At 33.2% G+C, this 27,739-nt stretch overlaps 1 protein-coding gene across 2 annotated transcripts in view; it reads right to left on the reverse strand.

Moving 5' to 3' along the window:
- The window catches only part of EPHA6 (EPH receptor A6), a 443,720-nt gene that overhangs the window by 211,969 nt on the left and 204,012 nt on the right, over positions 1-27,739 (reverse strand). For both annotated transcript variants that reach the window (XM_070943735.1, XM_070943736.1), the window contains 2 exons: positions 4,036-4,191; positions 1,259-1,594 (listed from right to left, as the gene is read on the reverse strand). In XM_070943735.1, coding sequence (XP_070799836.1) covers positions 1,259-1,594; positions 4,036-4,191 — 492 coding nt within the window. The remainder of the gene's footprint in view (positions 1-1,258; positions 1,595-4,035; positions 4,192-27,739) is intronic.

Raw genomic sequence — 27,739 nt, forward strand, 5'->3', positions numbered from 1 at the left:
ATATTTTATAATGGATATAAATGCATTAAAGTAAATAAGGGAATTAAAGCGGCTTAATGCTATATTTCAATTCAGTTTCACGCATTGTTTAACATGCATTGTTAATAACAGCCATTGTTTAACAATGTGTGGATCTTCAGATTATTCCTTTGTCTAACTGATTTATATTCTACCATTGCCCAAGGAAGGCAACTCAAGCCATTAATAATAAAATGAAGGGCTTCACTTAAAAAATAGAGCTGAATAAAATTGAACATAATTCATGAATGATAAAACCCACAGTAAAAATATTAAAATTGATAAAAATACAGATTAGAGAAATGTCATTGTTCTTCTTAAAATTAGAGACCTCTCCCATGTACATGTAGCAATATTAGTGACACATGTTATTGTCCAAAACAGGTGTACAAAAAGAGAGGGAAAAATAAGTCAATATTGCAACCATAATTACATGAGAAAAGCCCTGCTATTTTTTATATACATCATATGTATACAGATTTATAAAAAAAGCAGGGCTTCAATCATATCACAGCTGCCTACTTGAGTTTTTTTTTTAATCTTATGAATAACCTTGTTGCTCAAACAGATAAACAATGGAATATTTTGTATTTTCATGCACATGTAGAAGATTGTTTGATCAACTGAGAAGTATCTCTCAATTCATATTTGACAGTGTTTTCAAAATGCCCACAAAATTCATTAATTACAAGGTTTATTAATACAAGTTTAATTAATACAACCTTGTGAATATACATATTGTCTGCTTAAAAGAACATTACATCTAGACTTAACAAACCAGCTACCAAGGTAATTTTTGTGAAATTAGATTAATGAAGCATGCATTAATTTGTTAAATAATTGAAATGTAGTTTTGCACATATAAGCAAGCGTTTCTTTATCTCATAGATTGATAGTTAACTCCTAAATTAAAGTCATAAAGTAGTACTAAGATAGTAAATAGACTAGCAAAATTTCCTGGATTTTTCACATGATAAAATGTTAAAAATAGACTTGTCCAAGGAAAAATAAACCACATCAATCAACATCCCTTGAATAAAGTAAGTTAGGCTTGTTCTGACAAACTGTTTCTGAAGTCTTATTATTTATCCTGCAACCAAAACATGACTATGGAAGTATAAATAATTTGAAAAAGCACAAACATACTTTTTTTATATTTATTAATGATAATTCACAAAATATTATTAATCATATTGTATTGTATAAGGTCTAACTGACACACGTATAAGAAGAAACTCACCATTTTGGTCTGTGGTAATTGTGATGGCTGTGAACTGCTTTGGTGAAAAGCTTAATTCAGAGACACCATTCATGGCTTCTATTTCAAAAGTGTAGTTCGCATGGGACACAAAATCAAGCACAGTCACTGAAGAATTGATAAGCCCACTATGTCTTGGAACAAATCGGATTCCTCCTCCACATATCTCACACCGGCTGGTATCAGATCCACATTTTTTACAAATAACACTATAGGTAAGGTCTTTTCTCCCTCCTGTGTCACTTGGTGGAGTCCATTCCAACATAAGGGCTGTTTCATTTATATTAAAGATGACATTCCTTGGAGCAGAAGGTGGTCCTACAAAAGGAAAAAGAAAATAATCAGTGCTTAAAAGTAGCAATGTCTTATATTACAATGCACATTCACACAGAACATACCTTCCATCCTTGATTTACAAAAATAAATTGTGTAGGGCAAATATATATGAAGATATATCAAAATAAATGAGACAAAAGCTGTGAAGAACTCTTCTTTAAATTTCTTCACAAATATCATTGATAAAGGAAAAACATTCATTTTTGCTCCTACAATAATATTTGTAAAATATTCTATAGTAATTGGATATCAGAATTTAACTAAGCAAACACAAACATGTAAAACTTGGAATAAAATCAGATTAAAAGTAGTATCCAAATTCAGAACACATTCAAGATATGGCTTGCAGAATCTAGCAACTGATGAAGCAGATATAAAATATGGATTGACTGTTCTGAGATTTGACAAAATGATTGATAGTTTTGAAGCCTTTTGTAAATACTGTACAGTTGCCACTCATAATTTGGCTAATGACTAACCAATATGCAAGCAGAGAAAAGCCTTGGCTGTATTGTATACGTAGAGAACTTAAAGTTTTTAAAAAAATACAGAAAAGTAAATATGAATTTATTTTATTGTTCATGAATATTTCCCCCATAGGTAAAGGGCATTTTGCTATGATTATTTTATATTTGTGATCTGTAACAAAAGGTCAAACTGAAAAATATGGGTTTCAGCATGCATATGCATTTTGTATTCTTGTACCAAAATCAAATTATTAACATAAAAATATCAGTGGATTTCTCATCTATTCTAAAAAATCATTGAATTAAAGTATTAAAATGCTTCAAACCATCTTGGATCCTATTTGTTTTGTACTACAATAATAAATAGATAAATGTGACATTTATGATAAGAAGTATTCAAAACCTAATGGAGTTCAGCTTCTGGAGAGATACTCTCATTATTTTGAAGTGTTTATATTTTTTTTTTTTAAAAAAAATCTTCTTACTGGCAATACCAACTGGCCATAAAATTCTATATGTCCACTAATAATAATTTGGTTGTGCTGCCAATATTTTCTGTATTTCATTTCTTTAACTCCTCTGCCACTAAGTCATATGGATCTTTATTTGTAATTCAGGATATAATAAATTGAATAGATGAAATAAATTGTAATCCATGGAAATGTAACCCATAATAAATTTGTTAATCACTATGATGCCACCACAATCTTTGTTATTTCTGTATAAATAACATTTAAACATCAAATTATGCCCAAGTAATTTTTTTAAAAAATACAATTTGCTAATGATTTTCATAGTTAATCAATGTACAGAGGATTTTAGACTTTGTTTATAACAAAAATATAATTTATTGTCCATTTGTACTGCTGTGAACATGAAAATTGTTATCAATTGTGGTAGGAGTGTTTAAAAGTACAGAAATGACAGTGTGCAGATTCTTAAGAAATAGACACCCTTCATACTCAAGGGCCCTCATGCCAATTTGCATGACGATTAAATAGGTTTTTAATTGCCATTAAATTATGCCAACTAAACTGTGATTTCATGCAAATATTAAGCTGTAATGACATGCAGTGAATCATTTACTAAGATTTAGAACTTGGAACAAAGAGAGACAATTAATTATAATCCACAGATTCTGCTAAATTATGTGTCATTGGGATTTTATAAATATGGCCTGATTGCTTTGTTATCACTTATACATTATACATAGATTATATATCACACTGGGGGGAAAAGCCTTTTTGGCAGACATCTGTGAGTAATACACTCTGGAATTTCCTTATGTTATATATTTTGCTTCGGCAAGCAAATACATGGATAATTTTAAATTATGCATGCATTATATTCCAATCTTCTTCAGATCTAACAAGTAGTGAATGCTTATTATTGTATTAAAGGAAAAGTATATGATATGCACTACATAGACTGGTAAATTGGTCCCACCTAAGAAACTTAGTATAATCAAAGGAATCAAATAAATATCACAGAAATAACAGCAACATTAATATCAAGGATGTGCTTATAATCTTATTCAACCACTCTCCCAGACTGTGCAGGGAAAAAGAAAAGGTAAAAATTTACTCTTACACACCTTGCAGTTTAAGTCCTGGATATTTTAGAAAGTTTATCTATGTATTGCTGAGTTCACATTGACTTGATGCCACACAATCAATTTATAATATATATACACACAGAATCACATCCAGAAAAATAAACACTAGTTACCACTCAAATGTTCCTAAACTGTAATTATTCTATTAATAATGAAGGTAGTGCAGTATGTTGTTTTGACAATATGTAAGACTGAGGTATACTTTTTCAACACATAAGTGTCTTGGGTCTAAAGGAAAAATTAATTTGCATTTTTGATTAGCAAAAACAAATGCTGTTTTTATCCTTTAAGATAAAGAGGATAAGGGAAGAATTTTAAACACCAGGATCAATTAAACTTACGGGTACATGCCATAGTTGGTGGATCCTTATCAGCTCGGAAGTATCCTTTTTCACACTGACATACAGATGTTGCTTCCATGAAGGTTTGGCTGTGTGGAGGACACTTGGAACACTTTATATTTCCAGCAAATGCTTTATAGAATCCTGACCGGCAAGCTGTGAAAAAGAAGAAAGCAACTATACTTAATTTATACTTAAATTGCCTATTTTTATATAAAAGCATTTTCTCTGCCTTTTTCAAAGCATGGCCAAACGGTAATTTTTTAAAAAAAAAATTTAAAATTTGATTTATATGCCGCCCTTCTCCGGAGACTCAGGGCGGCTTACAATGTGCTCAGCAATGTGACTAATAATCACACGGTAATGTGACTAAGAAATGGAATCCAGTTTTTGAATGTACAGGTAAGTACAAACTATATCCTGTATGTTGTTCAAATCAAGAAAAGGAGAATACAGGCAGTCCTACAATTGGATCATCTGTGAGAATGTCTCTTTGCTTTTCATTGAGGTGGGGACTTCAGGGGCTCAAATGCACTGAGATAAATTGCACAGCTTGTGTAAGTAACCTAGAGTGCACAAAGCAGACACATAGGAAATACAAATATATAATACAAATTGTCCAGTAATTATTATATATGTACACATAAAATGTATTAATATTTTATAAATTATATATTCTTACTGGTCAGAATATTATAGTCTAGTCTATATTATAGGAGTAATCATCAGACTTATAGACACTAAGATTTTTTCCATATATTTAACAGTAATAAGTAAATGGGTGGCAATCACATAGTATAATTATTCATAAATAAATAAAGGTTGACTTAGCTTCCCTCCTTCTGAGGTCAGTAAAATGAAGGCCCAGATTGTTGGGGGCAATATGCTGACTCTGTAAACCGCTTAGAGAGGCCTGTATAGCACTGTGACGCGGTATATAAGTCTAAGTGCTATTGCTAATTCATAATATGCCACAAATTTGCATTATGTTACAATGAGATTTTAAAAAATTAAAAATCATCCACAGGGATCATGTTGCCTACTTCTTCCAGAATCAGTAGGAGACAGAAGAAAACCATTATATGAAATACGCCATTTGTTTAAAAAAAAGTTGCCAGCTTTAACAATGTTGTACCCTTAGGGCTGAGAGGAATATTTGAATTTTTGAGAGAATATTGTGATCCCTTTCACAAAATAACTTATACTATAGTAGTAGAATACCTTCTATAGAGATATTTTAGAAATTTTATGTGACAAGTCACAAAATGATGAATTACCAAAAGTGGCTGATAAAGTTGCTCCTTCCTCTTCTCCCGGAATGCTCCTGTTCTTACTAGCTTAATTTATCACTATATTTTTCTTGTGTGTAAATGGGCAACTTAAATCAAAGCTTTGATCACTTGCTATTTAATATTCTAATTTTCTTATAATCCCTACATGGAGCCCAAGGGCATCTTTGTAAATAACTTTAATGCTAGAGTCTAGTATTCTGTTTCTAGCATGCTAGCTTTCTAACATTAATCTTACTATTAGAATTAGTTTTCAAATAACAAAATGTGAAATATACTAACTGTCAAAGTGTATTATGAAATTCTGTACAATGTTTGCATTTTTAATAATTTGTATCTCGATTTAGTTGCACTGAGAATTACAGTTTTATATATACTCTGGTGGATTACAGCTTCCAGACCTGGATTGCAAAACTCTGTGTTAAATATTAGCAAAGGAGTCTTCTGTGTCTCTTTACTGTCATCTTATACTGCTTCGAATTTTTGCGATCCAGATCTGCTAGAAGTTAATGGAATTTATAATAATCATTATAAATTATGCACAGGGGACTATCAGTTGTTGAAAAACATTGCCTATGCAAGAAGTCAGAGTATGATTGGACTCCAGGGACTGATCAGACTGCAGTCTACCAATCCTTGGTTTTACTATCATATATCCTTCATTTTTTTTCTCCATCTGTACATTTACAAATAATCCAACTTTGTGAAATACTGCCATTGAACCAGCTGATCAAACAGCGTATGTGAAATCTGATTTATGAACATATAGGCCTGTTTAAATATGAAAAGCAAACAAATGATTTATGTCCATTCTTGATTAAGATTGATTTAAATTGTTGAGTAAAGAATATAAATAGATATTTTAATATAGCTGAAATTCCACCAACTGTAAATTGAACAGGAGAAATAGAAGATCCAGAATAAACTAACTTTGCTTCCTTTTCCTGTCAAATATTAGACTGCTAAATGTTCCAAAGGATAATATCTGTTCCAAACCGAGGTTGTTCTGGTAGTATTTTGTAGGAAGACAGATATGTCTTTTTTCTATTGCTTTTTAAAAAGCATATTAAATAGAAATACAAAAAGTAAAAAACGAAAAAAAAAAACCAAAATTAAAAAATGAGAATATATAAATATGCATGTTCAATATTTCTACTCCAAATGACATTTTAGAGTGACTGTAATCTATGAGAATAATTAATTAATTATTAAACAGATTTATACAGCTGTCCAACTCTCACATAGGTGACTCCAGGTGACATACAGTATTTAAAACTCCACCACATAAAAAACGAAAAACATATGTCATTTACTTCTGTGTTAATTGGTATATTGAAGTCTGGGCAATATAGAAATTCATGTACAGTCAGGTCCAGAAATATTGGGACATCAACACAATTCTAACATCTTTGGTTCTATACACCACCACAATGGAGTTGGAATGAAACAAACACAATGTGCGTTAACTGCAGACTGTCAGGTTTAATTTGAGGGTATGTACATCCAACTCAGGTGAACGGTGTAGGATTTACAGCAGTTTGTATATGTACCTCCCACTTGTTAAGGGACCAAAAGTAATGGGACAATTGGCTTCTCAGCTGTTCCATGGCCAGGTGTGTGATATTCCCTCATTACCCCAATTACAATGTGCAGATAAAAGGCCCAGAGTTCATTTCAAGTGTGCTATTTGCATTTGGAATCTGTTGCTGTCAACTCTCAAGATGAGATCCAAAGAGCTGTCACTATCAGTGAAGCAAGCCATCATTAGGCTGAAGAAACAAAACAAACCCATCAGAGAGATAGCAAGAACATTAGGCGTGGCCAAAACAACTGTTTGAAACATTCTCAAAAAGAAGGAATGCACCGGTGAGCTCAGCAACACCAAAAGACCTGGGAGACCACGGAAAACAAGTGTGGTGGATGACCGAAGAATTCTTTCCCTGGTGAAGAAAACACCCTTCACAACAGTTGGCCAGATCAAGAACACTTTCCAGGAGGTAGGTGTATGTGTGTCGAAGTCAACAATCAAGAGAAGACTTCACCAGAGTGAATACAGAGGGTTCACCACAAGATGTAAACCATTGGTGAGCCTCAAAAACAGGAAGGCCAGATTAGAGTTTGCCAAACAACATCTAACAAAGCCTTCACAGTTCTGGAACAAGATCCTATGGACAGATGAGACCAAGATCAACTTGTACCAGAGTGATGGGAAGAGAAGAGTATGGAGAAGGAAAGGAATTGCTCATGATCCTAAGCATACCACCTCATCAGTGAAGCATGGTGGTGGTAGTGTCATGGCGTGGGCATGTATGGCTGCCAATGGAACTGGTTCTCTTGTATTTATTGATGATGTGACTGCTGACAAAAGCAGCAGGATGAATTCTGAAGTGTTTCGGGCAATATTATCTGCTCACATTCAGCCAAATGCTGCAGAACTCATTGGACGGCGCTTCACAGTGCAGATGGACAATGACCCAAAGCATACTGCAAAAGCAACCAAAGAGTTTTTGAAGGGACAGAAGTGGGATGTTATGCAATGGCCAAGTCAATCACCTGACCTGAATCCCATTGAGCATGCATTTCACTTGCTGAAGACAAAACTGAAGGGAAAATGCCCCAAGAACAAGCAGGAACTGAAGACAGTTGCAGTAGAGGCCTGGCAGAGCATCACCAGGGATGAAACCCAGCGTCTGGTGATGTCTATGCGTTCCAGACTTCAGGCTGTGATTGACTGCAAAGGATTTGCAACCAAGTATTAAGAAGGGAAAGTTTGATTTATGATTATTATTCTGTCCCATTACTTTTGGTCCCTTAACAAGTGGGAGGCACATATGCAAACTGCTGTAAGTCCTACACCGTTCACCTGAGTTGGATGTACATACCCTCAAATTAAACCTGACAGTCTGCAGTTAACGCACATTGTGTTTGTTTCATTCCAACTCCATTGTGGTGGTGTATAGAGCCAAAGATGTTAGAATTGTGTCGATGTCCCAATATTTCTGGACCTGACTGTAAGTAGTAGGTAAATAATACATATTTTGCACAAATTGTTAATTTATAAGTTACCAATCAATAATTAATATCTTAGATTTGCATATAGTTTAAAACACAGTCATAAAAGTGAAAAAAATTCCATACATTAAAATAAACCACAATAAACCCAGTAATCAACAATATTAATCACTATCCTTTTAAATGCTCACATGTTCTCCAAGACTATTGGTGAAAATCATTCTTGAGAAAAACACATTCTGATGCCAATCTTAGTCTTTTAGTATCACATAAGGTACTTTTCAGACATATTTATATCCCAAATTAATAATGCATTATTTTACCCCATGGTAATATTGATTATCTCCATAACTGTATTTTGCTTTCTATAATCAGAAAAGAAACCTTTGCTGAAGGAATTAAAAATGTCCAAGGAAAAAAGTAACAATTGAACACTAACTTGTCCCAATTGATTTTCAATCTTATAAAAGATTGAGCAATCATCAGCAATACAATAAACTAAGCAGTATCAAAGAGCTTGACAGAATGGACAACTGTGAATATTACATCCCTTTTTGGAATAAATCCTTCAAACTGAAGCAGAAGTTCTTTTCAACATTGTCTATCTGAAACACAGAGTCCACATCAAGAACAGATTTAGAAATAATATGAAAAGTCACAAAAGGATCCCAGAGATTTACCAAGACAGTGCACCTATCCTTATCTTAGAACTCATCATCCATTTGATCAATCAAAACATCTTTTTGTCTATAATCAGTTGAAATGAATCCATTATGGACTGATTAAACTGTCAAATTTAGTTTTATTATTTCAAATCTTAATTTTGCCTCAGTCTATTTTCAGATCAATAGTATTAGCAACAAGGTGCACCTAGCTAGATGTGTAACAGCCTCCCAAGTCAGCCATCCATTGTAAATAAATATTTGTTTAAATTGTCAAAATCTCATTAAGTTGCTGCTTTAATGATTTATTGGCCAAATATTATAGCTTTCATGTGAAAAATTCAAAATGTTTTATAATGTCATAAGACAATGCTAAAACCTCAAGAGAATTTTAATAGAAATTCAAAATCCAAATGTCAGAGCAACTTGTAAAAAATTTAGACTATTAATGATCTCACAAGATCAACTATAAATAGTTCATGACTCTACTCATCCATTGAATTCTTAAATAATGTAAGAAAACATGAATGGATTTGTGTGCATATTTATTCTAATATATACTGCTCAAAAAAATAAAGGGAACACAAGCAGAAGACATCTGAGATCTGAATGGCTGAAATAGCCTTATTAAATACTTTGTTCTTTACATACAGTAGTTTATACACTGCTCAAACAACTAAAGGAAACACAAAACTACTGTATGTAACAAACAAAGTATTTAATAGGGCTATTTCATTCATTCAGATCTCGGATGTCTTCTGCTTGTGTTCCCTTTATTTTTTTGAGCAGTGTATTATTAGAAAAATAATTTTTGCTAATAATTTTCTTCAAAATAAGTCCTTTCCCTTAATATATGCATAGTGGTAGAGTTTTATTTTGGTGTTTAAACCATTGCAAATTATAGAAAGTGCATGTCATAGCTCAGTAACTTAATAACATCAATCAGAATAGACCTGGAAGGAACCTTGAAGATCTTCTAGTCCAACCTCCTGCTCAACCCTATACCATTTCAGATAGGTGGCTGTCCAATTTTTTTCTTAAAAATCTCCAGTGATTAAATTTAATGTATTTAATGTAATATATTAAATATAATATAATTAATGCATTAAAGAATATTTTTATTTTTAAAATAAATTTAGAAAGTACAAATGAGATTAGTTTGTACAAAGTGAAAATCTCTCTTAAAATTGCAAATATCCAGTCTTATGTTCAGAAGTTGTATAGCCATGATAATTCTGCAAGAAATAATCCCAATTAGTTATTTGATTTGATCTGATAAATACATACAGATTTTATAAATATATTTATCTGATCTACAGAGATCATCCTAAAGGCAAGGCAAAGTGCAAGAAATATGTTTTGATGAATAATAACCTTTCATTTCATAGCAACATCAGTCTAAAAATAACCAATAATCCAGTTATCTTTTCACGCACACTATATAGTGCAGGAATGTTATGGTTGATTTTACAAATCTATTGAAAAGCCCTAAGGCCAGACACAAAATGAGATCATCATGGTGACTGAATACATTAAAATAAGAATCAGTCCTCTATAGATATAATATGATAACATGCTGAGAAAGTCCAAACAATCAGTCTTGGAATAACTGAACTGTGGAGAGTACTGATTATTAGATTCAAAATGAAAATAAGGAAGCTCTTTTAACAGGTCAGTGGATATACAATCAGAATCTGAAATAAACATCTCAGTGCCTAATGCAGTTACAGTCAAGTAGAAGTATTTTCCCACAGATTTCACATTGTAAACTTTCCATAGACACTTTCCCAGAACCTGAATTACTCTCAAAGTTGGTCAAATGTGCTTTAAAACTTTTATAGTAGTAATAAAATAAAGTATATCATAGAAAAAATATTTCTTTTTGTAACCTATTATATATTTCAAAGGAATATATGTTCAATATTGCATTGCAGATTTAAAGTGAATACCAGTGAAAGAGAATTGTACTAAAAGAAATGAACACATGGTTTCCTGGAGGCTGGAAAAATACCATATTTCCCCCAAAATAAGACCCTGTCTTATATTTTTTTGAACTCTGAAATAAGTGCTTGGCCTTATTGCCATGTGCTCAAAAGCCCAATTGGGCTTATTATCAGGGGATGTCTTATTTTGGGAGAAACAGGGTATTTTTTCATTTAGAAATGAGAATGTTAGTACATTGGGGCATAGTGAAAGATTAGTGAACATACTGGAAAGTGATTACCATTTATAGTTCTATCAGTGGTGGGTTTCAAAAATTTTTACTACTGGTTCTGTGGGTGTGGCTTGTTGGGCATGGCATGGCTTGTTGGGCATGGCAGGGGAAGGATATTGTAAAATCTCCATTCCCACCATACTCCAGGGGAAGGATACTGCAAAATCTCCATTTCCTCCCGATCAGCTGGGACTTGGGAAGCAGAGAATAGATGGGGGTGGAGCCAGTCATAATTTTTACTACCAGTTCTCCGAACTACTCAAAATTTCCGCTACCGGTTTTCTAGAACTGGTCAGAATCTGCTGAAACCCACCTCTGAGCTCTATTTATCTAATTCTGTCACTATCCCATATCTATACCAAACTGTTCCAAACTTTCATTCCTGATAGTCCAGAATCATGGGTATGCCATATAAAATTCAAAGAAAAACTTTACAAAATAACTAACACAAAATTGTTTATTTAAAATAGGAATCCTTTCAGGGCCTTTTCAAGGTGAAACTAATGTATGATCAAGAAGATAATTACAAAACAAACAAAACAAAATTGGAAAACCCATAAAGTCCTGTAAAATATAAATGTATTATTTTAAAATCAGATTAAAACCCCCAAAATAATAATAAATAATTTGGGATTAATAATCCCAAAACAGACCAATAAATTCCTTTCAAGAATGGCCTACAAAAAATTAATAGTTGATCAGTGGTTTCCTAAAATCTGGAAGCTATCATCCAGATGGAGTCAGTCTCTGGGACCAGAGGTTTATTCTTTCAAGTTTTTGGACTCATCCTGGAGCACATCCTCAGGGAACTTTTCTCTCTGCAGAATGTATGCACTGGGCTCTTCTATGCATAGTATTTATATGATGCTTGGCTGTGTGTGTGGCTTTTAATTGTTAATTTGAATATTGATAGCCAGCTGTTAAATTGTTGAGGGTTGTTTCCTTGTGCCTTTCTGCTCTTGGTTCCAAATACCTGGTAAACTAGTGGTAAATCAGCACTCCTATTGACTGATTAAGGGCTATTTCTCAGGCTTAAATCATTTCTCTGGCTGACTTTGTCTGCTCAGCCAACAATCGTAGTACCTTCAAAATTGAATGCATGTCCTTTTTCATTGCAATATGAGGCTACCAATGTGTTTGGGTCTTCTTGTCTAACTCTTGCTCATGTTCTTGCAATCTGGTGGTTAGCTTCTTCCCCCTCTATATAGTCACAGGGACAATCCATACCAGGAATCCTGTAAATTACAGTAGAAGTTTTCCCCACTTACAATTTTTGTAGTGCATATTTTGTCCTCATTTGGTAGCTTCTGGGCAGCAGATGATGCCCACTTGCAGATCAAGCTGTATTCTACTGCTTCAAAAATGTTTTTGATGTATGGCAGGGTGTGTCATACAGTTGGTATTTTACCTTCTTTCTTCCTTTCTCACTCCTGTTTGTTGCACAGGCATATTGTGATAAATGCTTGGTACCCATTCTGCCTGAATTGTTCACTCGCATCCTGTTGTTTTGCTTGCTGTGTACTATAATTCTTAGCCAGTTCTCAGCCAACAACTTAATTGCCAGCCATCAACATCCCAATAAATAAATAACAATTTATTATTTATTATTAAAAACAAATAAAAAACCACACAAAATCAGGTAGCACACAAATACAACATATAGAATAGCCCAAAGCAAACATTCTGGTAGAGAAATATTCCCTGAGAATGGTCTTCACACAAGTCCAAAATCTCAGAACACTAATTCTAAATCTACTTCTATACTAAAACTGTATAGATTTATAGTCACGGGCGGGATTCAAACCCCGTTGTTACCGGTTTGCTCGTGGGTGTGCGTGTGCTTGTGCGTTCACCACTTCTGCATGCGCAGAAGCATCTGGGTGGGTGATTGGAGTCTCCCTCCGCCACTGCTATCAGTTCGCCCGATCTGGGGCGAACTGGTAGCAACCCACCACTGTGTATAGTCCTCATCTTCGATCATTTGTTCCTTACATAAGAAATACTTCTGTACTCTCTAAAATACAGCATCATTTGTCATTATCACTAAACCAAATGTCAATTTTAATAAATAATACATTATTTGGTTTTATTTACTCCTATATTAGTTGAACTTTCTTAGCTATATTGAATATAACTTCCATTAATTATCTAGTGAATTCATTTGCAAGTGATTTTATGATGTGTAAAACTCTTGATGTATTAGAATATGTCAATGGCTGCTCTTCACATATTAAATAGAAAATCAGACACAAAATTGCTCCATACTAAAACAGAATGTTAATTGAACTGCCACAAGTAATTTTGTACTGTGGAATTTAGTAACTGCTATTTTCCTGACTTAAAGCTTAGATTGTTGATTCATAAAAGATTAAATACCAGGTCCTTTAGCTACTATAAACTTCCTTGTTTATTACTATTTCCCCTACATCTTGACATGAATAGTTTATTAACACTGCTTATTCACTGCATAGAACATCAGGACTACATTTATATGAATTCTGACAAAGAAATAACTTCAGCATGTTCATAGATAGTATTAGTTCTTTTCAGTTATAGAAAGGGTTGTCACTTTCTATACATGGAAACATCTGGAAACATCCGATATTCTTTTTATGATCTTCTGCATCTTTCTTCATTTTTATCCAAGTAAAAACACATTGGTATATTGATGTTATTTTTGATGTGATATTTGAACAAATGTTAAAATATATCTTTATATGTTTGCATTTTTTATTATGTGTTCAATATACCAATGATTTTTTTTCCTTGGATAGAAATGAAGGAAATTACAGAAGAACATTTTGTATAAATGATTTAATTTTTAATGGTTTTAATCAATTTATGGTTGATTCTGATCTCTGATATCTAACCATTCAGCAGTTGAATAACATTGTAATCATTTTCAACTATTGTGATAATAGTTCAATAACTACAATTCTCTAATCATGCCTAATAAAAGAAATATCCCAAAATAAAACAAAACACCCTTTTTACTGCTGTTAAATGATGAAATTCTTCTTTACTATTTCTTGCATCCTACTTAGTGGCAGACCCAAATGGAATGACAAAAGCTTGGAACAGCTGTTGAATACTAAATGTAATTCATGCTTAATTTTCTCTGATAGGGGTCCATTTTTTCCACTTGTTATCTTCCATTCTATCAAGATACCACTGAAGAAAAATAACAGAAGAATCTCATTATCACAAATAATTAGAAGAAATAAAAATAAAAATAAAAATAAAAATAACTTTCTCTTTACCCTTCAAGAGAAGTACATGTTATAGTGCTTTCACAGTTCTTTCAGTGGAAATGTCAATTATTCTCCATGGCCATCTATTTTCACTGCAAAAAACTGTTATATTACTTTGTAATTGAAAAAATACAAAATAATATTGACTGACAGGTGAGAACTCTAATTTTGGCTAAGATAATGTTTTCATAACATTTTCAATATCAATAACTAAATCGATCCTAGACAATGGTTGAAAAGTGTATGTATATTTTCCTCAACTTGAATTATAGGATGTTTATAAGAGAGGTTCCTATGAAGATTAAAAGGCAGTGAGCAATAATGGACATTATGAAGAGTCAGTTGGAAGAGATGAATATATAAACTGAATTAGTTTTTCTAGTTCATTTTATTTACAAATGTGGCTTATTGGACGTAAGTTTACATATCATTTTGGACTTAATGGATCATTGTGGTCTGATCTGATCTGATCTGTGATATACCTTATTAAAGAAGTGGGCATATAAGGAAATGTATCTATATATATTTAATAGTGTGATTTAGGAGCTGTGGTGGTGCAGTGGTTAGAATGAAATATTATAAGCTAATTCTGCACACAGCCGGGAATTTATCCTGACCGAGGTTGACTCAGCCTTCTATCCTTCAGAAATTGGTAAAATGAGGACCCAGAATGGGGGCAATATATTGACATTGAAAATTGCTCAAAGTGTGCTGTAAAGCACTATGGAGCAGTATATAAGTCTAAGTGCTATTGCCATTCTATATTATTTTGAAAATGGTTATCCTAAGAAGTCTTCCATTTTGCTCTGTTTGACAATTCTTTCAGTTATATGGCTAATGTAGTGATGGGCAATTTGTAATTGAACACTGTATGACCTCTAAACATTTTATATTTCTATTTCTTTTTCTATTTCTTTTTTTTTTTGGCAACTCACATAGCTCATATAAATCACAACAGGAGAAAATTAATGAAATGAGTCCTTGCCATTTTGTGGAAGAAAGCACATGCAAAGCATAAAATAAGATGCAAAATCCTAAAATAAGATTAACATGATAGGAGCACTCCCAATTTTGTACTCTGCTATGGAATCAACATTTAAGTAAAAATAAGTAAGTAAATGAATTCCATATCTTGCACCTATGGATACAGATTGTGGGTTTATCAATATCAAATATTCTACCTAGAAATCTGTCTAGTTATTGTGAAAACGTTTCCCATCTTGCTTTTTACAGCATAAAATTCTGATTAATAAACTAATTCAAATAATTTGATATTGCCACATTCAATAACAGACATGAAAAGTATGTTAAAACTAAACAACACAAGAATTAGAGTGGCATGGAATTAATATATCCTTCCATTAAATAATTAACAACTTTGGCACATACTTTATTCCTTTTTATTTTTTTCTCATTAAACTAATGCTATCATATGATATGCAGTCTTATGAAAATAAGGCTACTATAAAATATCCATAATCAGTTCAAATGTATACTTGCCTAAATATGTTTAAAAACTAAAATTACAGAGATGTAATTTTCCTTATCTGAAATTTTGGCTAGAGTATGCATCACGTACAACAAAATATAATAATAATTAATTCAGTTATGGCTCGATTATATCCAGCAACCTCTTGTGATCTCCATAATTATTTTCTACAGACCTGTAGAATGTCCGAAATGGTATGGATGAAACAAGGTGGTGTAAAAGAGAGAAGATGAGTAAAAATCACCCCCGTTTCTTCATTCAAAATAAGTACTTTTGTACTGAACAACCGTCTCCATCTTGAAGAAACGCCGCAGAAAAAAAATTTATCTGGCATGTACACACAAACACAAACACACCATTTTACATTAGTGATCATATATATTAGAAGAGAACATTTCAGAAAGATTTCCTACAGGAGAATAATAGTTTTCTAAGCAAGAGAACTTTGGCAGAATCAATTTAAGCAGCCAAATGAAATTTGGCAGCTTTCCTTTCCTTATGTGATTAATCCAGCTTCTGCCATATCTATTGATTCTTTTACCCATTGATTGGTTAATTTAATGAAATATGAAGCATTAGAAATGGAACAAGTACAGTGCTGACAAAACAGGAATTTGACAGCAACTATTTCTAAAAGTAAAGCCAATATTACAGAATTTAACGCAAATGTCATTTCACATTTAACCCAGTTATGTATTATTAAACTTATTGCTCTTGAACATAAAAGAAAATGGACTTTATTTTTTTTACAAGTAGCTGGTTACATCTTATAAATTATTTTTATTACTCATTACATAAAGGCCTCTAAAATTGTGTGTTTACTTCTTAAAAGTTGTTAGTGTGAATTTTTGTTTCAATTGTGCTGAGAGTTATATTCAAACCATCATCATAATAAAATCTGATGTCAGATTTGTATTCCAAAATTACATTTATTTTCATTATCCGATATTTGTGGAATTGTCTCTGGGTTGATGGTTGATAGTTTTCTATACTTAATTGTGTCTCTTACTTTTTTAATGTCATCTATCTCATTTTTATCTTTAATACCTAATCAATTTATAATATGGGGGATTCTCTGTAAAGAGCTTTCAAGTCTTTTTATTATTATTTATTATTTAATTAGTTTATTATTATTCCTAATAATCACATTTCATTTTCATATGTAAAGAGCTTTCAAAAATGACCCTAGTAACACACTTGAACTCAGGTTTAAGCATCTTTGTAGTTCCCTCTAGTGGTCAAAATGTTTGTTTGTTTATTTATTCTGGCTAGAGTTTATAAAATCAGAGAATTTCAACTATCCACAACAAAGAAATTGAAGGCTACAGATTATTTTAAAAATACTGTGTTTCCCCAAAGATAAGACCTACCCTGAAAATAAACCCTAGCCTTTAGCGTGTTCCTAATTTAATCCCTACCCAAAAATAAACCCTAGTGAAGGGGTGTGGGCATGGTCATCATAGGAGGAGGTGAGTGTGCATGGGCCGATGCTGTCTGGCAGCAGTCGCAGCCCATGCAGTGCCGGTGAGTTGATTACCTGTCCAAGCAGCAGCGGATGCAGAGGCAGGGGAAGCAGGCAACATGGGCTGAGGGAAAGCCAAGTCAGGGGGCTGTGTGGCAATCCTTTTTTTTCTTTTAAATGCCTCTGATGATCCAAGCTGAGTTGCCTGATCGGCAGAGGCTTTTAAAAGAAAAAAAGCCTCTGCCGATCAGGCAACTCAGCTGGGATCGTCAGACCCTTTTGAAAGCATTTTTAACAATCTCTTCGCCGAAGAGGTTGTAGAAAAAATGGTTTAAAAAAAAATTGGCCACACCCACCCAGTCAGATTACCCCCCACCCACCAAGCCACACCCACAGAACCGGTAGTAACAAATTTTAGATTTCACCACTGAGTAAAAGGCTGTGACTAAACAGGGCCTCTTTTATAGTCTTATAAATTGGTTAAGAAATGAAAGGCATGTCTTATTGTCCATTTGAAAAATAAATTCCAAAATGGCTGTTTTGTCCAACAACAAAGTGATTGTAGGGCCATGCCCCAGCTCCAGCTCCCCACTGTTCTGAAGCATGGCTACTGAGGTAATTTGTAGACTGTTGCTGTATGGAGGATCTTATGGGATGATTCTAGGACTCTCTCTCTAACCCAGGAAAGTGATCAAAACAAAGGGAAAGCCTGTTTCTTCTGTTGTTAAATTGGAAAAATGACAGTCCAGAGAGAGAAAATTCTCTGGGTGTGTTAATTGTCGGCCATATCAGCAGAAGTCTCTTCACTCTAGATTTTGATGGTAGTACTAAAAACTAGATAGGTAGGAGAAAGCAAACTGAGATTAAGCCAAAGGAAAGGCATAACTAGGAGTCAAAGATCATAGGGAGGCAAGACAATTCTGTAAAAAAATTTTTTTTTAAAAAAAAAATCCAAGTCCTAGCCTATTTTTAACATTATTGGTGTGGTGTTTGTATGCAGGGATCAGTATCTGCCTTAATTCAATTAGAGTTTTGAAAACCTGAATTACAATTGTTCATCAGAATTTGAGTAATCTCATAATACCTCCAAGTTCAACATAAGAAGAGGAAAACAGTGCTATGTTTTAAAAAATGAATTCCAATTACATGAAAATTTTGTGCAACTTGCTATGGAATAAAACAAGAGAATTGCCTACACATGTTATCCAGAAGTGTGAAAATAGAAACTCTTTGTGCACCTGCTTGTTATCACTTTTCTCAGAATATAGAAAATTTAAAGAGCACAGCTGCAAAATTACTTGGGCTTCAGAATTTGAACCTGTTTGTGATGTATTTGTTGTTTTAAAGCAGATAATTATCACTTCTGGGATCAGTTTAGAAACATTATACAAGTTGGTTACAACAAGATTGTTTAAATAATATTATACATCATTATTATTGCTTATAGACTTCCCAGTCACATCTCTCTGATTATCACCAGAAAGAAAATAGCAATGGGAGTTTTATAGTATCCTACAGAACGTTTTTAATGTTCTTTGTAGGCTTTGTTTCTCCTTGATTATTAAATCCTGTTATCATCCTCTGTATTAGAAATTTTGTTCCCTCCTTAACCATTTTCCTGATATAACTGTATTTTAAAACATGGTCCTTAATTATCTGGCTTGGTTATCTGATAGGCCATCTTACTCTGATTATTTCAGCCATCTCATAAGACCTATGAATAAATAATTCTGCTGTTTATTAATGAATGCCATCTGATGACACCTAGGCATGCCTAGGAAGCATGCCTTCCATGTTTTAGCACCTGTCCTCCAGAATAGTATCATTTTATCAGAAAAGACTGCAGTTTGTGATTAAGAATATGCTCTACTGAAGATGTGCTATGAAAATTGGGAATGTTTCTATGAATAAATAAAATTGTTAGCAATGTTAAACAATACTTATTGTTGACTAATAAATTCTGTATTAATAATAATGACTATTATTTTAGGTTGATACTTGGCTAGTAATACACATGACATTTATTATTATTAAAATTCATTTCTTGGCTGAATAATTGTAGTCAAACGGATAATGAGAGAAAAATTGTAAGAGGAAAAATTAACATTTTCTTTTCTTTTTTTCTTCCTTCCTTTCTTTATTTTTCTCTTCCTTTTTTCTTTTCTTTTCTTCTTTCTTTCTTTTTTTTTTTAAAAATGGATGTATTTTAAGGCATGAACAGAAAAATAAGTTTGCAACATATATGCACTTTTCCATTATTGAAAATATAAAAAAAAGGGCTCAAAGTGAAATGATGTCAGGTAAGCTTAAGATATTTATATGATACAATAATATAAAATATAAATACCTGGGATATTAGGTCACTATAAAAAAGCAAGAGACTGACATAGCTAAGAAGGTTTCATTTATTCTATGAAATAATAAAAAACAATTGCTGATCTCCCAGATGTCTGAAAAGTGCTGTCATGTCACTTTTTTTTAAACCTTGGAGCAGCTTCTCTTTGGAACAATGCCCACTGTGTTAACAAAAGACCAAGGGTGGCTCTACTTGTATAAAGCAGATCACAACTAAAAACAATAAATCAATATTTTTTAAAATTAAATCTGTAATTTTATAAATAAACCAAATGGCAATATAACTTTATTACTGCATTACATTTTAGTTAAAAAGAAACATTATATTATCTAGACAATAAGCCATAAAGTCAGGACAAAAGAAGAAGGTAAAAAAAGCACTATAAAAGATAGAAAAGAATACAATAGGAAATGGGGAATGGGGGAAACTTTTTTAAACATTTCTCTGCTAAATGAAATGAAAAAAACCTAAAAACACCATCCCCATCTAAACATGTACAGAAATCAATTAAAAGCATATATTTTCATTTTTGTTTGACATAGGATTCTATTTCTAAACAATTAATTAATATAGAATCATATTGCTTCTCTTTTGTTACAAAGCTAAATCAAAGGCTTGTTGTTGTTGTTGTTACTTGCGAAGTCGTGTCCAACCCATCACGACCCCATGGACAATGTTCCTCTAGGCCTTCCTGTTCTCTACCATCCTCTGGAGTCCATTTAAGCTCTAGGGTTGCCAGGTCTGCTTCCAAAAAATAGCGGACAAGCGGGGGGGGGGGGTGTTAAGTAGTAAAATAATAAAAAAAAATTACAATTAAATTATATATTTTCTTACAAACATTTTAACACGTATTAAAATAATCAGTTCAAAACTTTACTTAAAATTCAAAACATCAAATATATTATAATAATATGTAAAATATTAAATTACATTTTACTTTGCTGTCGTGTGTATTTTTTATTTGACTGCGCAGCTTTGATCAATTCTTTGTGTTTAAGGAATAATTCTTTAATTTCAGTACAACGTTGAGAAATATTAAAAAATATACAAAGTTCACTTCGAACTGATGGTACAAGCAGTCGGTTATGTTCGTCAGTCCACAAATTTCCCATGACGCTGAAAATTCCTTCAACGTTTGCATTTGATACCGGAATTGATGCACAATACTGGAACAGTTTCAGTAAACTTGGAGCTGGCTCTTTCTTGAAAAAGTACGTCCACTTATCAAGGGATGAATCGCCCTGCAGATGAACATAAACTTCTTCTAAGGCAGAAATTTCATCGAAGAGCGTGTTGGGTGGAAGTTCTTCCCGCCATGGTGATAATAACCAGATGTTCGTCATTTCTTCTAAAGTTGAAGGGTTATTGCGATCAATTAGATGATACGCAATGGCTCTTTGATACACGTTGATGGCTTCTTTCTTGAACTTTTGCATGGCATTCTCAGGCAAATGTTTTTTACGTAAGGCAAATAAAACTTTCATTCCAAAAAACTGCTCATAGTATTTTTTTTGCAAAGAATCACGCAAGACCACATGCAAGAATTTTCTTGCTTTCCAGCTTCAGTAGGGTGTCTTGCATTATTGACATGAAGAAGTGCGTGAAATATAAATGAATATAAGTGAAATATTGTTGGTTCATCATCCTTTGCGAGTTCATTTTCCTGATCCGAAATAAGGTTCCAGATAACCTTATGGCACTCATCAGATCCAAGAGAAATAAAATACGATTTTAGAGGTATCCAGTTTAAAAGAAGTCTTTCGACTGCTTTAAACAAATTTAACCAATGTGTTGGAACATGGTGCAAAACTTCATGGAATTCTGACTTGCAAAACTAAAAAATAATTTCAACTCTTCTCGTTTCTTCACAGAATTTGAAAATTCGGCAAAAACCTTCAGCACTACATTTTCGATATCAAAAGATAACTGCTTTAATGCATTTTTTGCGCTGTTGTGTAAAATGTGATTATTGCAATGAACATTCGATCTTTGTTTCATTCTAACTTATGAAAAAAAAGACAAAACACGATTTTCCTATCCTTATTCTCTTAGACTGTACAGCTTTAGATTACGTACTATTTCATCATAAAGCTTTTGAATAAAAAAAATGTCCACTATTTTGTGAAAAAAAAATAGTGAACATAATGTGAAAAAAGTGGACTGTCCGCTCAAATAGTGGACACCTGGCAACCCTATTAAGCTCATGCCTACTGCTTCAGTGACTCCATCCAGCCACCTCATTCTCATCAATTCAGAGAAACAAATAGTTTTCCACAATATATAAGTTTTTATGCACAGTCCAAGTTCATTATATCCAAAGATTATCGTAGATTGAATGATAATAGATTTCTGAGTTATAATTTAACAAACCGATAGCATTAAGTCTAAACTAGCTTTGAAGAACTTGATTCGCCATAGAAACAAATGTCTAAAAATTAAGGCATATCATTTGTCACACTCATAATGCATGTAAATTCCTGAAAATTTATTTCATCTGTGACACACAACAGAAAGAAAACCAACACTTCAAAATTTCTAAGCTTTTAAAACCAGTAGGCTTAGATTATGCATGTAAGTACTCTACATCTATTCCAAACTCCTTATATATTGTCCAAATATGGGAGATTCTATTTTTGTTAATTTTTGTTAAAAAATAAATTGGGGCTATTGAGGGGTCAAAGAATTAATACAAATATTTTAGCTATGTCCCATTCAGTCTTTTCAAGTAAACTGTATTCCTTTTATAAAATCTGAAGTTTTAGAAATACCATTATTCAACAGCTGAATATGAGGATGAAATTTCCTTCTTAGTTCATGTTAAAAAGATATTACCAGCCATTTTAAATAAGAATTTCACCAATGCTAATTTCTCATGAGAGAAAATATCAAATTTAATTTTCTGTCCAATAATGATCAGATATATCTAACTGATTTTAATGCTGGAAAAGTAATTGAATTCCTACTGTGATTAGAACAAGGCCAAGGCTGTAATTATTCTCAAGAAAAGTTCACAATGGTAAGAGTTCAATATTTTTGCAAGATTGTGATGTAATGTGCTTCTGTAGCAGCACTGGGGAAGAATTATTGCAACACAGCTTCCCAGTTAGAGACCTAGATTAAGAGACTGTGAAGTGCTGATCTGGATGGTGTTAGGGGGAAGAGGTTCAGGATAGCGACATCATAGAACCTCTTAGGATATATGCTGTAATTAGAAGGTGATAATTTTAGATTCTGTCTATTTGGGTAAGCAAATGAAAGCCTGAACTCAACTGGATTTTGCTGTGTCGTCCTTAGGTTTGGGCTTGACAACGATTAAAAAATATGCTCTATATCTTTAAATTTAGGAAACTTAAAACTTTTAATAGTGTAATATAGACATACAGTAACTTTAACAAGGAACATTGTTTATTTTACTACTTCCATAAAACTTAAGTCATTCAATTAATGTGTGGACAGGTTTAAAATGTCCATGTGGAACCACCAAAAGCATTATTCCCAGAATCACACTTGATGAAAAAAGACATTTTTTCAATCTTTTCTGTACAAGCTTTAAAATATTTTAATCTACATTGTAATTGTCTATATTGTCTTTCATCTGGAACACTAGTATGGAACACTAATATGTTCTTATTGACTAAACTTGTTATTTTTCTGAGGATACAGAAAAAATTGAAATTGTTCTTTGTAGGTGTTGGAAACTTCTTGGTAAAGTGTTTGACTTAATACAAGTATAATTTCATAAATTTAGGTAAAGGTTTTAATAATCAACGTAGTACATCACTTTCTTACAGGTGTGTTTAAATTCAGCTAAGCAAATTGGTTTGATTTTGATGAATTTCTAACATGCTAGGATTATATACCTGCCCATATTTTTCTTATAATTCTTCCTTGCGTCCACTACTTTCATATATAACGTTATATATTTTTTTCATTTTCAGGGTTTTTTTGCAGCAAACATTCTTTTAAATGCATTTTATATCCACAATTTATTTCCTTTGATCTTCCTACCAACTGTTTTTTTTTAATATTTCATCAACACAATGGCAATAACTTTGATTGGACTCCATGAATAAAAACAGTTACTGTATTACTAGCAATTTCCATATTGTCTTTCATCAGTAATTCAACTTACAAGTATTAATTTAAATCAATGTACATGAATTTGCATATATTTACAAATTTAATTCAACAAAATAAAATCACCTCCATTCAAATTTATTTTTCTTTTTTTTTTCTTTTTCTTTTTTTTAAATTAGATTTATATGCTGCCCTTCTCCGGAGACTTAGGGCGGCTTACAATGCGTTAAGCAATAGCCTTCATACTTTTGTATATTTTATACAAAGTCAGTTTATTGCCCCCACAAACTGGGTTCTCAATTTACCTACCTTAGAAAGGATGGAAGGCTGAGTCAACCTTGAGCCAGGGGAGATTCGAACTTGCAACAGCAGACAGCTGAATGTTAATAACAGGCTTTTAGTCTGTTGAGCTATCCAGACTCTTTCTGGTTTTAGTTTCACAGATACAGAACATATCTTTTTCATTATCTCCTTTCATTCATTAAGTTTTCTTTAGACATTTACACTTTTTTATATTCCATGTGGCCATCTACATCCATCTGTAGCCCTCTTTTATAGCTATCATTTTCTAAATGGACCATATGTACTGACCTCTGCAACCCCTCATGGCTTTGGTTAATTAGGACTTATCACATATTGCTTTTTAACAAAGCAGAAGTGAGGACAGGTTACTCTTCCTAGCTTTATGCATGTAATACCCAACATTCCCTGCTAAAAGTAAGGACAGTTTTAGGGTAACTGGCCAGGATTCCCTAAGCACAACCAAACCTAGTTTTGCCACAAGAATGCTTACATTATCCTATGCAAGTAAGGCAAATCTATTTATCTGCCAGCTATCATAGCAATATGTCAGTACTCTCTCTAATACTCTGATGAATAATTTCATTTTGGATATAGGAATATAAGATATGATGGCCTTAAGCCATTCTGAACCAGCCCAGAAAGGATGGCGTGAGCAGCGGGTGAGTGAATGTGCACTCCATTTACTCAAGAGGCAGGTGCTTTCTCCCTCTTTTTTAAATTGACTTCCCACCAATTCTTTACAATTTATAAGGAAGAATTAGTTTTCTCTATATCTCTTAGCAAAAAGAGTTACCACTTATTCTATGCAATTGGGAACCAGTTTGGTTTAGTGGTTAAGGCACCAGACTAGAAAGCGGGAAACCATGAATACAAGTCCTGCCATGAATACAAGCCATGAAAGACAACAAGTGAATGTCACTCTCTCTCAGCCCAAACCTCCTCAACATATTTGTAACAACAATAATAAAGGCGAGAGAGAAATAAATAAATAAATAAATAAATAAATAAATAAATAAATAAAAAAAAAAAAACTGAAAAATTCAGAAATAAGCTTGTCCTATTCAGCAACTATATGGTTGTGGAATATTAATTTGACAATAGTAGCCTACAGTGTTTACACTTTTCTCATTGTTTTCTTTCTATTTGGTGCCCTTCTGACATCAATTTGATTGTTTTATTGAAATAAAAATAAGAACTAAGACAAACACATGAAAAGGGTTCAACTTGCTGGACCAGCACAAGATAAAAAGAACAACAATAAAATGGATGTTATCACTTCCTTTCGTGAAACACCAATATGTCTCCTATTACAGTAAATGATCCTTCCTTCCTTCCTTCCTTCCTTCCTTCCTTCCTTCCTTCCTTCCTTCCTTCCTTCCTTCCTTCCTTCCTTCCTCTCCCTCCCTCCCTCCTTCTTTTGTACTATGTCAGGTTACCAGAATATGGATAGATGGCCAAAGGCTGACTTATGCTTATGAAAAATAAAACTTCTTGTTCAAATTTCAAGGGGCGCTATTTAATTTTTTTCAAATAAACATTATATATATAAATATTTATATGAGAATACTCTTATCACCAAAACAACTATTTTTTTCTCCTATTGTCGCATATGAAAACTGTAGTAAAAAGAAAAGAAAAAGAGACAATAAAACTCTTATTTTATAAATTCCAAAATAGCTTTAAAGATAACAGCATCTACATTTTAATTTTATCTCTATTATTTGTCCTATGAATAATATTTGCAATCATATTATTCCCAGTTGCATGTAATTAGAATAGAAGCTTGTTGAATTTTGATGTATACTGGTAACTTTTACAAACTTTTACAAACAAGCCAAAACTGTCATCCTCATTTCAATCATTTATCTAGAAATGGTGACATCTACTCAATCACAGCTGCTGAAAACAGTTTTCATTAATCAATCAATTCTGGCATGCATCCCTCACTGCCAAAGAAGCAAGCCACTGATTAATTTCAAAAGTAGTTTATCTGTTCAGCAATTTGAAACCTTGTTTAAGCAATTCTTCTGATAAGTATATAAACAACTGTCAGCTATGTGTTAAGTTCTGGACTAACCAAATTCTGAAGCTCCTCTGGCTTAATCTTCACAAAAATAATTTAGCTATATTTTTATGTTGTTGTTTTTAGTTGCGAAGTCGTGTCCAACCTATCACAACGCTATGGACAATGCTATATATATTTTATATAAACAGATAAAAATACCGTATTTTCCGGCATATAAAACGACTTTTTAACACATGAAAATCTTCTCAAAAGTCGGGGATCGTCTTATACACCGGGTGTCATTCTCCTGTAACCAGGCAGACCAGCTCGAAAGGCTCTGACGAGCCTTAAATGGCTCTGGCGATCCAAGCTCTGGCGATCTGCTAATCAGGCAACTCAGCTGGGATCGCCAGAGCCATGTAAAAGGAAAAAAGTTTTCCCCCTCCAGCTTGCTTACCTTAGCTGCTTGCCTTGCTTTGCTTGCCTGAATCCATTCCATCAGCAAGCAACTCCCTGCCTGCAATCAAGCAGGCAGGGAGTTGTGGACTTCAACTCCCAGAATTCCTCAGCCAGCAAAACAAAGCTGGCTGAGGAATTCTGGAAGTTGAAGTCTACAAGTATTAAAGTTGCCAAGGTTGGAGACCCCTGTTCTATTGGGTAAGTTTTTTTCCCCTTTGGGATCTTTAAAAAAAATAGTTAATTGGGGTTTTTTTAGTTGTTCTTTTTTAGACCTAGGCATTTAAAGTTTAGGAAGTTTTAAATTTAGCTGCTTTTATATAAAATAAAAATAAATAAAAATAACATAATATTTGTGCAGCTTTCTGAGATTTAGTGTGTTTCTGTAGTGTTTCATTCTAACTACACAAACACACAAAATCTCACAAAGCTGTATGTGGAATTTTGTGTGTGTAAAGTGTGAAAGTTGGTTTTTTCGGCTTTTTGTGGCTGTGTGAGGTTCCTGCTTGTTGCAGGGGCCATTTTGGGTCTAGGACAGCTGCTTTTACATTGTGGGTGAGCCAGTTGTGTTGTGTTGTGTGTGTGTAAAGTGTGAAAGTTTTTTTTGGGGGGGGGCTTTTTGTGGCTGTGTGAGGTTCCTGCTTGTTGCAGGGGCCATTTTGGGTCTAGCACAGCTGCTTTTACATTGTGGGTGAGCCAGTTGTGTTGTGTTGTGTGTGTGTAAAGTGTGAAAGTTGTTTTTTTGGGCTTTTTGTGGCTGTGTGAGGTTCCTGCTTGTTGCAGGGGCCATTTTGGGTCTAGCACAGCTGCTTTTACATTGTGGGTGAGCCAGTTGATGTTTTTTAATTTTTATTTGGTGTGCGTTGGAAGAGGGGTAGTCTTATACGGCGAGTATAGGCCGAACCCTATATATATATATATTTATTGAAAAAGTTTTAAAACAAACACAATTTCCCCACAACCCTCCCACCCAACCCCCCCTCCCCCTCCCCGACTTCCCAGAGCAGAACACAAGGTATTTCTATTAACTTTTAACAATAAACTAAATTGCTTAACCAATCATTAAACTAACACCCCCTAAAAAAAATTCTTAACCCCCCATAGATAAAATCCTGCTTCTTAGACAT

The sequence above is a fragment of the Pituophis catenifer genome, unplaced genomic scaffold (genome assembly GCF_029215685.1).
Source record: "Pituophis catenifer annectens isolate HBS135680 unplaced genomic scaffold, rPitCat1.0.hap2 SCAF_4, whole genome shotgun sequence".
NCBI classification, from domain to species: domain Eukaryota; kingdom Metazoa; phylum Chordata; class Lepidosauria; order Squamata; family Colubridae; genus Pituophis; species Pituophis catenifer.